Source organism: Saccopteryx leptura, chromosome 1 (genome assembly GCF_036850995.1).
Source record: "Saccopteryx leptura isolate mSacLep1 chromosome 1, mSacLep1_pri_phased_curated, whole genome shotgun sequence".
NCBI lineage: Eukaryota > Metazoa > Chordata > Mammalia > Chiroptera > Emballonuridae > Saccopteryx > Saccopteryx leptura.
This window is the reverse complement of record NC_089503.1, coordinates 204,269,313-204,283,955: the sequence shown is the minus strand read 5'-3', so window position 1 is coordinate 204,283,955 and position 14,643 is coordinate 204,269,313. Positions and strand designations below refer to the sequence as shown.

The 14,643-nt window shown below is 38.5% G+C and overlaps 1 protein-coding gene across 1 annotated transcript in view; it reads left to right on the top strand.

The window, feature by feature from the left end:
* The first annotated feature begins 1,098 nt into the window (after nucleotides 1–1,098).
* The window catches only part of SCLT1 (sodium channel and clathrin linker 1), a 92,809-nt gene continuing 79,264 nt past the window's right edge, over nucleotides 1,099–14,643 (top strand). Inside the window, exons 1-4 of the mRNA XM_066385175.1 lie at nucleotides 1,099–1,608; nucleotides 10,101–10,168; nucleotides 13,403–13,461; nucleotides 14,359–14,431. Of these exons, the coding sequence (XP_066241272.1) occupies nucleotides 1,575–1,608; nucleotides 10,101–10,168; nucleotides 13,403–13,461; nucleotides 14,359–14,431 (234 nt within the window). The 5' untranslated portion in view covers nucleotides 1,099–1,574. The remainder of the gene's footprint in view (nucleotides 1,609–10,100; nucleotides 10,169–13,402; nucleotides 13,462–14,358; nucleotides 14,432–14,643) is intronic.

Genomic DNA, 14,643 nt, shown 5'->3' with positions numbered 1-14,643 from the left:
AAGGGACCATCTTATTCTCTTATTAGTATGGAGAAAGGCCATAATGGGACTTTGAATACCTAATTGGACACAGTTGAATGAATTTTTTAAATTTCTTAATGCATTCTGCTAAAATAACTTAGTATATATAAAACAATGAGTACAGGACAATAAAACTTAACTGTTAAAGAGAAAGACAAGCGGAGCTACATCTATGACATGTCTATTTAGTGTAACATATACTTAGTCCATAAACACACAATCTATTAAAAAGCACTAAAACTAGTGGCTAGCTTCAAGTTAACATTTTTTATTACTAGCACTGAAATATCCTCCAATGTTAACTTTGGGGAGGGGGGTGATAGGGTTTAAATCCAGGCAAAATCAATTTTTAATAATGGGAATTATATTCCAGCCATTCATGTAAAGTTTTTCCTAATTCTTTTCTTGCAAAAAAAAAGTATAAACTTTTGTCGCACACCCCCCCCCCTTTTTTTTTTTCCCTGAGGAACAAATTTATCTTTAAAGAAACAACTGCTGACTTTGCAGAACCTTCGGAGAACTTCTAGCTTCATGCCTCATTGCCACACAGTTCAATATTTGAGGGTAGCTGTACCCTTTCTCCAAAGACCCACGAGGGGCAGGACGGTACTTCGTTTCTGGAGATTTCCGAGTCCTTACTCAGAAATCCTCCACGGGGTGCCCGCCTTGGTGGTGAACTCCGAGGACACCAGACGCAGACCCCGGGGTTCTTTCCACCCACCGGCTTTGGGGACCAGGTTCCCCCAGTGCATAAGTGCTACCTGTCCAAGATGCAGGGGAGCCTAAAACATGTAATTAAAGACCTAGCTAGGTTTACATTTTAGGTATTTCCTTTAAAAAGAATCAAGAAGAAGAAGAAAACAGTAGTGGGGTCCCACCACCCGAAAGTCGCAGGCCCGCCCGCTTTCCCGCCGCCGCTTAGCTGGCTCAGACGGCTGTGCCGTGTCGCGCACGTTCTCAGCACCGGCTGGTGACAGAGCCAATAGCGCGCGAGGACTCGGGCAGCAGCGTGATGACAGAAGCGGACGCCCGCGTGATGACGCAGGCGGCGTCACCGTCTCCAAGGAGCGTCCGGGGCACCGCTTTCAAAGTCGCAGGGCGCGCGGAGTGGACTTCCGCCGCTGGCCTCGGCGGTCCTGAAGTCGCTGCTGGCTCACTGTGTGAAGGACGCCGCCGCCAGGCTGCCCGCCGGCTCCCTCCGCGCTCCCCCGGGCTGGCCCGACTCGACTCCGAGTGGCCCGTGGGACGCCCGCCCGTGGCCGGCGTGCCCGGTCCCCTCCAGGCTGGGATTGGTGTGAACGTGTACAGAATGCACTTGGCGGGCCCCCGCACACCTGAAACCTGAAGTCTCGGTCCCGAGCCTGGGACTCCGCTGGGCTGGGACTCAGGAGCGGAGGCGCGGCTTCTCTTGAAGCCGCGTGAGTGGGATGCTGATGACACCGCTTGCCAACCTCCGTAGCGTCACAGTAGTTTGGTTTTCCCGCACGGTAGGCTCTGTGTCTTGTCGAGGAAAGTGAAGGTGGCGAAACCTCCAAAACTCACATGGCATCCCGATGGCCACAGATCCCGACTCAGTGAGGGAGAAAAGTAAGCTTCGTATTCCTTTTTTGAGAATTCTTCTGTGTCATATTGAATGTCATCGTGGACCCACCTATATTTTTTGAATGCCTGTTGGGTGCGTGGGAATGCGTAGCAGTTTGAAGAAGTCATCTGCAGAAGAGGCTTGGTGGTATACATGCGGACGTGTAAATACTCAGAGATGCCTTATGCTTCCCTAGGACTCGACCAGACACTAGACGTGTTCCTTACGCTTCTCACCTGCTCTGAGGAAACTGCAGGGCCACGGCAGGAAAGGGTTTCCAAGTCTGCAGTTAGAACCTAGAGGCACAGCTCTGGCCATTTGTTCCGAGGATGTTTACTGAGGCCCTCTTTTTTATTTTCTCTAATATGTTCTAGCGCTTTACAAGCATAGCTGCTACTAAGATGAAGAAGACAGTTCTACCCTCCAGGAATTTAATCCAAGGAGGGAAATACATAAATTCCATAAATGTACCGCAGTGGCAGCAACTGCCAACTCCTTGGCCTCGGTTTCTTCATAGGGTTGCTGGCATGATTAGATGAGTGTTGAGATAGGTACAGGGCTTAGCGTAGTATCTCACACACAGAGGTAAGCCAGTACATATTAACCAGTACAGGCTTATTTATTAACTGTGGTCAAGGAAAGTGCCATTGGGCTGAAATTTGAAGTACTAATATTGACTTCAGTGGGCACCTCAAACTGAACAGTACTTGTGACACTGAGGGGTTAGGAATATGCTTAGTAAATGACTTGCAAGGTTGGCTTGCATGGAATATGGTATGGGTAGAGAAATGACAGGTGTCACCGAAAGGGAAGGACAGAGCTGGGCGATGAAGGGCCTTGTCTGCTATGTGTTAAGGAGTTTGGACCATTGCACGGGTTCTGGGAACCACTGAAAAGAAATCAGTTGAGAATATAACATGATCAAATTGTGATTTGGAAAGCCCAGGGTGGCTGTTATGAGGAACATGCATTATATAGCACAGTGCAATTAGGTGGCTGGCATCCAGGTTAGACATGAACTAAGGTTGGTACACTGAGGTTGGAGATTAGGGGATTTGGGAGAAGGAGATAGAGGGAACCAAGTTTTTGGCTTGAGCAACAGGGAAGATGGGGCTGGGGTTATGATAGGTTCCATTTTGGAAGCATATGGAAGACCAGTGGTGGAGAACTCAGCCTCTGGATTCAGTCTGTCTTTGACCTTGGGCAAGCTACTAAGCTTTTCTGTGTCTCAGTTTCCTCACTGTAAAATGGGTATAAATAGCACATTAACCCTCAGGCAGTCTTGTGAGGGTTAAATGAGATGGTTCAAATAAAACATGGTGTCTAGCACATAGTAGGTGCAGAGTGTATATTTTGTGTAATGATACTATAACGTTAGCACTATTTCTTCGGCTTGAATCGGGACTGTCTCCCACCCCATAAGGAGGAGCAGCTGAACACCATCTGGGTGGTATGGGACATGCGCTGAGTGGAGGAGTCTGGCTGGCAGGGAGAGTACCTGAGGCAGTCAGAAACTCTGTTTCGTGGGAATGAGACAGCCAGATTTCTTTGATAAAACTGAAGTCCAAAAACCAGAGAAAACCAAATAAGACAGTAGAAGCATAGTAAATTATTTGTGGGAAAATGTGTGGTTATTTACTAGAGGACAAGTTGAGTGGCAGGAGAAAATCTCAGAGGGAGCGGAGGCCACACAGGCTCAGAGGTTTGAAAGAACAGTGCTTGCACAGGAAATTGGAGCATGATGGCAGGGTTTGCATGAAGAGGTGAGAGTCAGTGGATGTCAAGGATGCCCCACTGTTTCCTTTAACTGGACCTAGCGTGCCTATTATAGCTGGTAGCTTCCCCTGTTAGATGAACCACCCAAACAGCTAGGTCAATGTAGATGGCTTGCCCTACTCCCACTGACCTCTGACCTTCTCTACATTGGCTTCTATTGATCTTGGTGGTCTCTTTTCATTTTTTTCCATTTGGATTTGGTAGTGCGGATTATGGGTAGTGGGGATGGACGCGCTTTTTTTTCCTTTCATTGTCTTAACACTCTTTCATAGAGCCTTCTCCTGTTGATGAAGTTCAGTTCATCAATTTGTTTCTTTATTCATCTGTGTCTTAGTCAAGACAGGCTGCAAAGATTTTCTTCTAGTTTTGTAGTTTTGCATTATAGATTTAGACCTATGACCCATTTTGAGTTAAATTTTGTACAGGTGGAGCATAAGGGTCGAGGCTCACCTTTTGGCAAATGGATAGATGCCCAATTGAAAAGAATGTCCTTTTGCCATTGGAATACCTTTGCACCGTTGTTAAAAATCAGTTGTCTATATTTGTGTAAATTCATCTCTGGACTCAATTCTGTTTTATTGATCTGTTTGACATTTTATAATAAACCTTAAAAATTACATAGTGTTAGCCTTCCAGATTTGTGCTTTTTCACAGTTGTTTTGGCTCTCCTAGGGCCTTTACACTCCCATATAAATTTTAGAAGCAGCTTGTCAATTTCTATTTTAAAAACAAGATGCTTGGACTTTGTTAGGCATTGCATTGAATCTCTTCATTTGTGTAGGATTTATATCTTAATGATACTGTGTTATCTGGTAAAAGAAAAGGTATATATCCATTGACATATCTCTTCATTAGTTTCTTTCAGCAATATTTGATACTTTTTAGTATATGGGTTTTGCACATCTTTTGTCAAGTTGTTCCCTGTTATTGCTGGTTTCGATACTACTGTAAATGGCGTTATCTGTTTAGTCTCATTTTGGATTCATCATTGCTGCTACTTAGAAATCATTTTCTTGCCAATTGTACCCAGCCACCTTTCTAAATTTGCTTATTAGTTCTAGTAAGGTTTGTTTTTGTTTCTGTTTTGTAAAATCCATTAGATTTTCTACCTACATAATCCCTTTAGCTTGTAAATACAGTTTTATTTCTTACTTTCCAATTTAAATGCCTTCATTTCATTTTTTTGTCTTATTGCACCTCCCATATGATGCTGAACAGAAGTGGTTGGAGTTGACGTCCTTATCTTTTTCCTGGTTTTAGAGAGAAAACATCTGTCTTTCAAAATTAAGTATGATAACAAGCTGTAGGTTTTTCATTGGTGTTCTTAATAAGTTGAGAATGTTCCTTTCTATTCCTTTTCTGAGAGTTTTATCAGAATGGATGTCAGATTTTTTTCAAATGATTTTTCTGCATTGATTGAGATAATTTTTTTCATTTTTAGTTTGTTAATAGGGTGATTTACATTGATTAAATTTCAAATGTTAAGCACCCTTTTGGGGAATAAACTCCTCTTGGTTTTGATGTATTATCCTATTTATACATTGTTAAATTTGATTTTCTAATAGATTGTTTAAAATTTTTACATCTGTTTTCATAAAGCCTTTTTTCCCCCCCAAGATCTGTCTGGTTTTGGTAACAGATAATGCTGTTCTCATAGAACCACTTGGAAAATATTTTGTTCTCTTCAATATTCTGGAAGAGCTTATATAGAATTAGTATTATCTCTTCCTTAACTGTTTGGCAGAATTCACCATTGAAGCCAGTGAGACCTAGAATTTTCCTTGTGGAAAGATTTTAAACTACCAACTCAGTGTTCTGAATAGATGGAGTAGCTACTCCATACTCTGTTGTGTACTCGAGAGAAACCCTCTGCCCCTCCTATGTCCAGGGCTCTGTCTCTGCAGCTCTCTCTTCTGTTCTTTGAACTCCCTATATTAACTTACTCGGTCTCTATCGACCCAGCTCCATCCCCCTAACTCGGAGAGTCTGCTGGTTTCTGCTTGCCTTTTTTCCTGCCTGCCCCATGGCCTGGAAAGTCAAGTCCTTAAGCTGGGGCAATCATGTGTCTCACCTTATTTTTTATGTCTCTCATATGTTTTCATGTGTGTTTGTATGTGGTGAGAAGGAAGTCCTTGTTATTTCATCCTGGGCATAAGCAGAAGTCCTGTTCAAGTTGCCTTCTTTTCAAAGTCTTAGACACTGATCTCTTAGTCTACTGTATTCTTTGATGTAAGACCTCTATCGTTGCATCCTTTATTTCCTTTCATCTCTTAAACCCTGTACCAGTGTGCTCTTACTGCTTCTTACACAGGCTGTCACCACTGCCCATTAGTTTATCTGCTTTCTTGCCAGTAATCTTAACATGAGGATGTCCCCACGTTTCTGCAGCCCTTGCCCGCCCAGTAATACCTTATCTGTACGTCAGTTTTTGCATTTGCCTTTACAGTTCTCACGCCCAACTGTTCAGTAACCATAGATAAAATGTCAGCTTTCTGGACTAGTGCCTCCACACATTCAAGGTTAAGTTATAACTACTAAGTGATGCACTTGAATTTGAACCCAGGCAGTCTAGCTTCAGTGTCTGTGTTCTGAACTACTATCCAACAAAGACATTTGAAAGGAAGAAAAATTATAGGCCTCTTTCACTTATACACATAGAAACTAAAGTACTAAAGAAAAATATTAATAAATAGAAGCCAGCTATGAATGTGTGTGTATTCATTCCCATATTATTGTATTTATACTGGGTTCATCTCAGCAGTGGAAAGATAGCTAACCTTAGAAAATTATTGAGTACATAAAGGAAGACCTACATTAATGGAAAACGTATCAAATTTATGCATTAGAACACGTAATGAAGTAAATATGTCAATTCTCCCATAAAGTAATGGGTGGATTCAATGCAATCATGCATGCCCTGACTAGGGATTGAATAGACAACTTTGGTGCACCAGGAAGATGCTTTATCCACTAAGCCACCTGGCCAGTATTTTTTAGATATAATTCCTTTGTCAGTTATATGTGTTGGAAATTCTTCTTCATGTCTGCAGCTTGCATTTTTACTCTTTTAACAGTCTCTTTTTGGTGAGCAGAAGTACTTGATTTTAATGTGGTACAATTTATCAGTTTTTTCTTTTATGGTCAGTGCTTTCTGTATTCTGATTTAAAATCTTTGCCTAGCCTAAGGTTGTAAAGATATTCTCTTTGTTCTCTCCTAGGATTTAGTGTTTTGGTATTGACAGTTAAATTCTTCGTTTCACCTAGAATTGATTTTTATAGGTGAAGTTTTCCCGTCCCTGAGGATATCTATTAGAGCAGTGGTAGGTCAAAACCTGGTCCCTACCACCCACTAGTGGGCATTCCGGCTCTCGTGGGTGATAGCGATGCAACCAAAGTATAAATAAAAAGATAGATTTAACTATAGTAAGTTGTTTTATAAAGATTTATTCTGCCAAACTTAGCAAAAATCCAACATAAAGTATTGGGTTGGGGAATAAGTTCGTAGCGTTTTTATATTTTATTTTACAACGATTTGTTCGCTGTTTGGCAAAGGGTAAATATTCATTCGATAAAACTCTTTCTGCTCTACAAAACTATGTTAATTGTATTTTTGAGTTATTTAATTTTTTATTAGTTTTGAGGCTTAGAAATGGAATACCCAGGAGGCAAAAATCAACATTTTCGACACCTGCTCTTCTTTGCTTTTCATCGAGGTCAAAAAGCTGCCGAAGCAGCCCAGGACATTTGCGACGTGTATGGAGAAGGTGTCATAGGCGAGTCTACAGTACGGAAATGGTTTGCAAAGTTCAAAAATGGCGACTTTGACGTCGATGACACGTGCCGCAGCAGAAGGCCTTCTGAATTCGATGAAGAACTGGGAAATGCTCGAAAAGAATGCCATGGTCAACAAGGAGCTCTACATTGCCCAGCTACACCGCGTGAATGAGGCTATTTGACTGAAAAGACCTGATTGACATGGTCAAACCATACTCCTTCACGACAACGCCAGGCCCCATGTTGCACAAGTCGTCAAAGCTGTACTCCAAGAGCTTGAATGGGAGGTCCTTCAGTATCTGCAGTATTCTCCAGACCTTGCACCGACCGATTACCATCTTTTCTGCTCCCTGTCAAACCATATGAAGGGCGTTACCTTCGATAACAAAGAGGTCCTTAAAAACTGGCTCAACAACTTCTTTGACACCAGACCAGGCGATTTTTGGCGGAACGGCATCAACAAATTGGTCGAGAGGTGGGAAGAGGTTGTAAACAGCAACGGCGAATATATAATTGATTAACTTATTGATATAATTATTGTTTTTTGTTTAAATAAAAGTCTTCGGTAAAAACGCTATGAACTTATTCCCCAACCCAATACTTGGTAAGTAATTATTATTATATGCTTTAACTTGCTGTAACTCTGCTTTATAAATTTTATAAAGTAAAGTTACTTCCCTACTTTATAAATCACCATTACTGTGGAACTGGTGAGCAGTTAGAAAATCTTACTACTAACTGAGATACAAAAGTGGACGGTAGGTATAAAAAGGTTGACTACCCCTGACTTAGAGAATGATTATTTTCTCTCCCACTCTGCTCTGGAGGACCCCTTTGGTGATAATTCCGGTGCTCATATATACAGAATATATTTCTAGATTCTCTCCCATTGATCAGTTTTGTTTATTCTTTTATGACTATCAAACTGACTAAATTACTGTAGTTTTATAATAAATCTTGATATCTGGTATAGCACATCTTCCCATTTTCTTATTTTGCAAAAATGTCTTAACTATTCTCATTGTATTTCCACTTCTATTTAGAATCAGCTTTTAAATTTCTGAAAAATCCTTATTGGAAATATTAATTGGATTGCACTGAACCTAGAGAACAATGTGGGGGAGAACTGACATCCTGACAAAGTCCTGTAAATGATGTGTATCTTTCTACCTATTTAGGTCCTTAATTTATCTCCTGAAGGTTTCATAGTTTTCTACGCAAGAGTCTTACACATCTTTTCTAGACTTATTTGGAGATATAGATATTTTTATTGTACTTTAAATTATTTTTTAACTTTATGTTGCCAGTATATATAAATAGAATTACTTTTTGTATATTGACTTGTATCCAACAACTTTGCTAATTTTAATTATTGATTCTAAGAATTTATCTTTGTGTTCTTTTGGATTTACCACATACACACTTGTAACCATAAATAATGACTTTTTTTCTTTCAAGTCTTTATCTTTTATTTCTTTTACTTGCCTTTTTGTATTAACTTACACCTACCTCCATGAGAGTGTGAATATATGTCAAGAGAACTTATCTTCTGTCATTCTCAATTTCCAAGAGAAAGTTTTCCACATTTTCACCCCTAAGAATGGCTGGCATTTGCTGCATGTTTATATAGGAACCCATTAACATGATAAGGAAGTTCCTTCTATTCCTACATTCCTAAAGCTTTATCATAAGTATATCTTGAATTTCGTCAGATGTTTTCATATAACTTTTGAGATGATTGTATTCATTGATCTTCTTTGGCATGTTTATTTTCTATTTCTTTTGAGGGTGAATAATCTTTGTGATTTCCTCTACTTCCCACTCTCTGCATTTAATTTATGGCTCTTTGTCTAACTTTTGGGGAAGGATGTGTGTAGTTCATTGACCTTAGCCATTTTTTCGAGTATATGCAATTAAATCTATAGATTTCTCTATAAGCAGGTTTCAAGGTATTACATTTCACTACCATTCAGTTCACAATACCTTCACATTTATAATTCCGGCAATGACCTGTGAGTTATTGAAAAGTAGTTTTTTAACTTCAAAATCTATGGAAATTTTTCCCTTTACTTTTTTGTTCTCCATTGCCATTTAATTGAGCTATTTCAAATAACAAGCTATTCTTGGCTTCAGTCTTTGGAAAGTTGTTGAGAATCACCCTATTGCACTTTTAAATGTTCCAGATGACTGCTCAGTTGGGTAGAGCATCATCCTGATAGCAAAGGTGGCGGGTTTGATCTCCAGTCAGGGCACATATAGGAACAGATTGATGTTTCTCTCTTTCTCTCTTTCTCCCCCTTTCCTCTCTAAAGTCAATAATTTTTTTAAAAAGTAAATAATTTTTTAAATAAATGTTCCAGGTGACCTTGAAATAATGAATACTGTACATTTGTTGGGTGCTGTGTTCTACTGTGCATTAAAATTTTCACCTGTGTTTGTCGAGAACTCTTGGCTTTATTCTGGACCTTCTTTGCCATTGTCTCTTGCCCACTCCTGCTTAGTTTGGATTCTTTGTCTTGCAGTTTTTTCTCAGTGTGGAGGTTTATCCTGAAAAAGAATTTCAACAGATTTGAACAATTCTAAAGAATATGGCTACAGTTAATCCTTCTAACTCTTTTTACCTCTGTAGCAGGAATTTAAAAAGAAATGTGCAGAATATTTTTTGGTTCTGCTGACCTGAAGAGAAAGCTAGAGAGACTGAAAATTAAATTTTCTGAGACCACAAAAATTAATTATTTGCAGCTGCTCTTTTTTTATTGGCAATAGTTGGTTTAGCTGTTCTTAAACTCTAAAGTGGCATGTTGAAATTAAAGATTCATTTATTTTGAGAAGCTGTGGAGACTAGTTTTACATTGGATATATCAAATAATAATTTTTTCATTTCTAGTTTTTATAACTTGAAAATTACCCAACAAACTACAGATTGATTTGTCTTTTTTATTTTCAGATCAAGGACTAAATGAAGTTATTAGAAGATATCAAATGGAAAATTTTTCTAAATATTCAACAGTACAGGTATGTAAATTAATTGAGGTCTAACAAACTGGTTCATTTGGGTTGTAAATATGTCTACATGGATATGAATCGAAATAAACTCTACTTTGGATTCTCCTCATGTAAAGTTCCCTACAGTGCTTTGAAATTTTACTTACAATTTTGATTCTTATGAGGAGGAAAGCTTGTTTTTGCTTGGTGAATGTAATGTCTTTGACCATAGAAATTGCCTTATCATTTTCAGGGTTGGCACCTACATATTATGCATGTTGTTAGAATGTCTGTGTTCTAAAATGAAAATTTATTGTTTTAAAACATTCTAAAATTGTTTCTCAAGATACAGCCAGTTATAGACTCTAACTCCCTGAGGTCTCATAAATTATGACTGAAGCATTAGACAAACTCAAAATAGTAAATAATATATGACATTTTTTAATAGTTCTTTCCTTGGGTGTATGCAGTATGCACTGTGATTATAAATTGTTAAAGTCTAATATACCAAGTAGGGACACATCCTCCCTTATTTAATAGTGTACTCTATGGTGAAATTATAGCACTTTTGATTTTCCAAAGGTGCACATTCTTCTCTTACATGTACTGTTCTCATAGTCATACAGTCATATCTCAGAGCCTATCTCTTATTCTTAGTGGTAGGCTAATGTTCCTGCCAAAGGTTCCTCCTGCGCTCGACCATCTCCTGAGTGGCTGTCTCAGAGCTCCACTCATCATAGGTCTTGCCTTTCACTGCATGGCTTGCCGTAGTGAGAGGGGAGGTAACATGACAGCAATACGATGATGGTTTAACGTTTGAAAATAAATCAGTGTAAATCACCATAATGGCAGGAAAAAGAAGAAGAAAATGGCCTCTCACAAGAGATCTAGGAAATGATTGATAAAGTTCAGTTTCCTATCATGACAAAATAAATTTCAGCAAACTAGAAATAGAAAGAAACTTCTTCAGTTTGAAAAACTACAAAAAACTAGATATGCATTGTACTTGATGGTGAGAGGTTGAAAGTTTCCTCCTAAGAATGAAAATGAGGTATGGATACATGCTGAAATCACTTTTATTCAGCATCATAATGAGTAAATATATAAAAAATGGAAAGGAAGAAATAACTATCACTATTTGCAGAAAATAAGATTGTATATGAGAAAAATAAAAAATCTTCTGATTGTCAGACTTAAATGAATTTAGCAGTATCTTTGGATACAAGGCCAAATTACAAATTTAGTTTTATTTCTATAAATAGCAGTATTCCAATTGACATTGAAATTTAAATAGTGATGATAACATGAAAAAAACATTAAATCTTTAAGAATAGTTCTAATGAAAAATATATAAAACTTGAAAACTATAAAATACTGATAAAATTAAGGAAGAATGAAATAAATGTAAGGATGTAATATGTTCATAGCTTGCAAGGTTAATTAATTACATTCAACAAAATTTCAATCAAAATTGTAGTAGGATATTTTTTTCTTCAAACTTCTCAAGCTGATTTCAGAATTTATGTACAGAATGCCAAAAAGAACTAAGGCAATCTCAAGGAAGAGTAATAAAGCTGGAGAACAGATACTAGCAGAGGTCAAGATTTACTGTAAAACTCTGTAATTAAGACAGTGCCATATTGACTAAGGGTAGAGAAATAAACCAGTTGTATACAGAATAGAGTTCAAAAATAGCTCTACACATGTCCGATATCCATTTAAAAAAAAAAAATCTTGACCCCTACCGATACTAGTCTAAAATACTACATATGGATTGATTGTGTGTGTGTGTGTGTGTGTGTGTGTGTGTGTGTGTAAGGTAAAATAATAAAGCTTTTAGAAGGAAACTTATAAGAGCAAGTCTATCAACTTACATAGGAATATTGTCTTCCAAAGGACACAAAAAATAGTCATAATAGAGTAAAGGATTGAAAAATGGAATAACTCAAAATGAAAGACTGTGTTTGTTAAAAGACACCATTAAGAAAGTAAAAGCATACTATGAGTGAATCCAAGTGTTGACAAGGGTGTGAAACAACTCTCTTAATACTGCCTGTGGGAGAGTGAACTGGTACAATCACTATTAGAACTAACTGATTCATACCCTAGGAGTCATCAGTTCCATCCAAGGTATAACCATAAGAAAAGACCTTTCTAACATAGCTCATTTAACAGTAAAAGTCATACATATATTGTGGCATGCTCTTAGAATTAAAAAAAGTGTATAGCCATAAGAAGGAACAAACTGAAATCACTTGCAACAGAAGAATTAATCTTATAAACCCAACTTGGACAAAAAAAACTCAGCCATAAAAGAGAATGTACTGAATGATGACATTTCTGTAAATTTATAAAAACAGATTAACTAATCTCCAGTGTTAGCAGTTGGGGCATTAGTTACATGTGGAGGACTGGGGGACAGAAACTTAGAAGTCACAGGGTAGTTTGTGGGGTTTTGCTTTGCTGGTCGTCTAAGCAGTTCTCACTTTGCATGGCACAAAGTTAACTAAACCTTCACATATCAGAATTGTGTGCTTACTTTGACTTGATGTTCGCTCAGAAATGAAATGCAAAATGAAGTCACTGGAGCAGTACATACACACGTTTCCGTTGCCAGGGTGTGCTCTGCATACCTTCTGCTTTATCCACTGCGCCACCACAGGCCAGGCCTCTGCATACCTTCTGTTTCTTGTGTATTTACTAGTGTATTTACTTTGTGAAAATCTAGTATTATATTATACTTGCAATTTGTATACTTTTTCATTATGCATGAATATAGTACTTGAATAAAAAAAAATCTTCCTTTTTTCTACTCACTCTCACATTCAGCACCTCTTACTGTATACCCAGCCCCATGCTCCTGCAACAGGTTGCATGAACTAGAACCTCTAGCCCAGTGCTGAGTCTTCGCAATGATGGTGAAGCAGCCTGTATCAATAAGTTTAATGCAGTGTTTCTGATGCTCCACCCTATAGGACAGTAATTGATATACAGAGGTTTCTGGTAGGGAATATTTTTTAACAGTTTGAGAAAGTTCCTATTTTTAGTATGCCAAGATTCTTTATTATGTATTCTTTATTATGTATGAAAACCAAATGCATTTTCGACATCAATTGAGATGATTTTCCTTTCTCTCCTTTTTAATCGCATTAATAGGTTTTCTAAGGTTATAAAAATTTTCATTGTATTTAGTTTTGAACTGCTGTCAGTTTGGGCTAGAACGGACTGAGAATACCTTTTAAGAGTCGGTCTTCTCTCCTGCAGAAAGCTGCCTTCAAAGGGGACAGAGATGACGCATTGGGAAACTCGGTGGTGGACCAAAGGTAAGGCTGAGTTACCAGAAAAATGTTATTTTCTTAATTATATTTAGCTATTGTGAAAATAATTGTAGTAGTGTCAGGAATGTTTATTTTGTGGTCTGCTGTAAGTAGTTAGGCTTGAATGGTTTGTCATTGAATTGAAAAGAAAAGCCAGTATTAAACATTTATTTTATTTATTTATTTATTTAATTTTTTTACAGAGACAGAGAGTCAGAGAGAAGGATAGACAGGGACAGACAGACAGGAACGGAGAGAGATGAGAAGCATCAATCATTCGTTTTTTTGTTGCGACACCTTGTTGTTCATTAATTGCTCTCTCATATGTGCCCTGACCGTGGGCCTTCAGCAGACCAAGTAACCCCTTGATTGAGCCAGCAACCTTGGGTCCAAGCTGGTGAGCTTTGCTCAAACCACATGAGCCCGCGCTCAAGCTGGCGACTGCGGGGTCTTGAACCTGGGTCCTCCAGCATCCCAGTCCGACGCTCTATCCACTGCGCCACCGCCTGGCCAGGCAGAAAAGCCAGTATTACAGTCTAGAATAGTGGCTCTCAACTGGGGTGCTTTTGCCTTCCTCCCTGCCCCCAGATACTTGACAATGTCTGGAAACATTTTTTTTGTCACAACTCTAGAGGGTGAGGGTGCTACTGGCATCTATTGGGTAGAGGCCAGTGATGCCGCTAAATGTCCTCAGTGCACAGCTCCCCACAACAAATAACTCGGCACTAAATATGAACGGAGCTAAGGTTAAGAACCCCTGGTTTGGGGGGGGGGGTGTATTGATTGCTAGGGCTAAAATTATAATCAGAACAGTAAACGTTTGGATGTACAATTTATCTCACAAGTTACACATTTATTAAACCAGATTAAACAGAATATGCCCTATTTTATATATCTTTTTAGCTTTGTAGCATCTCTTATTACTGAGTATGATAAGCATCTGGAAGAGCTGAATGGGCAGCTGACATACTATCAGGTATGACATCACAGTTATCAAGCTCTTTTGGATTTTACTATAAAAAAAAGTGAAATAGACTCCCTTTCTTTTTTGAAATATTGATGAGAAAAAAAAAAGTAAATAAGTACAAGTTTTGATGAGGAAGAAAATATTTAGCTCCTTGTAAGTGTGCGTGTGTATATGTATGTGCGTGTGGGTATATGCAATATTTTCTTCAGTTTATTTTTTAA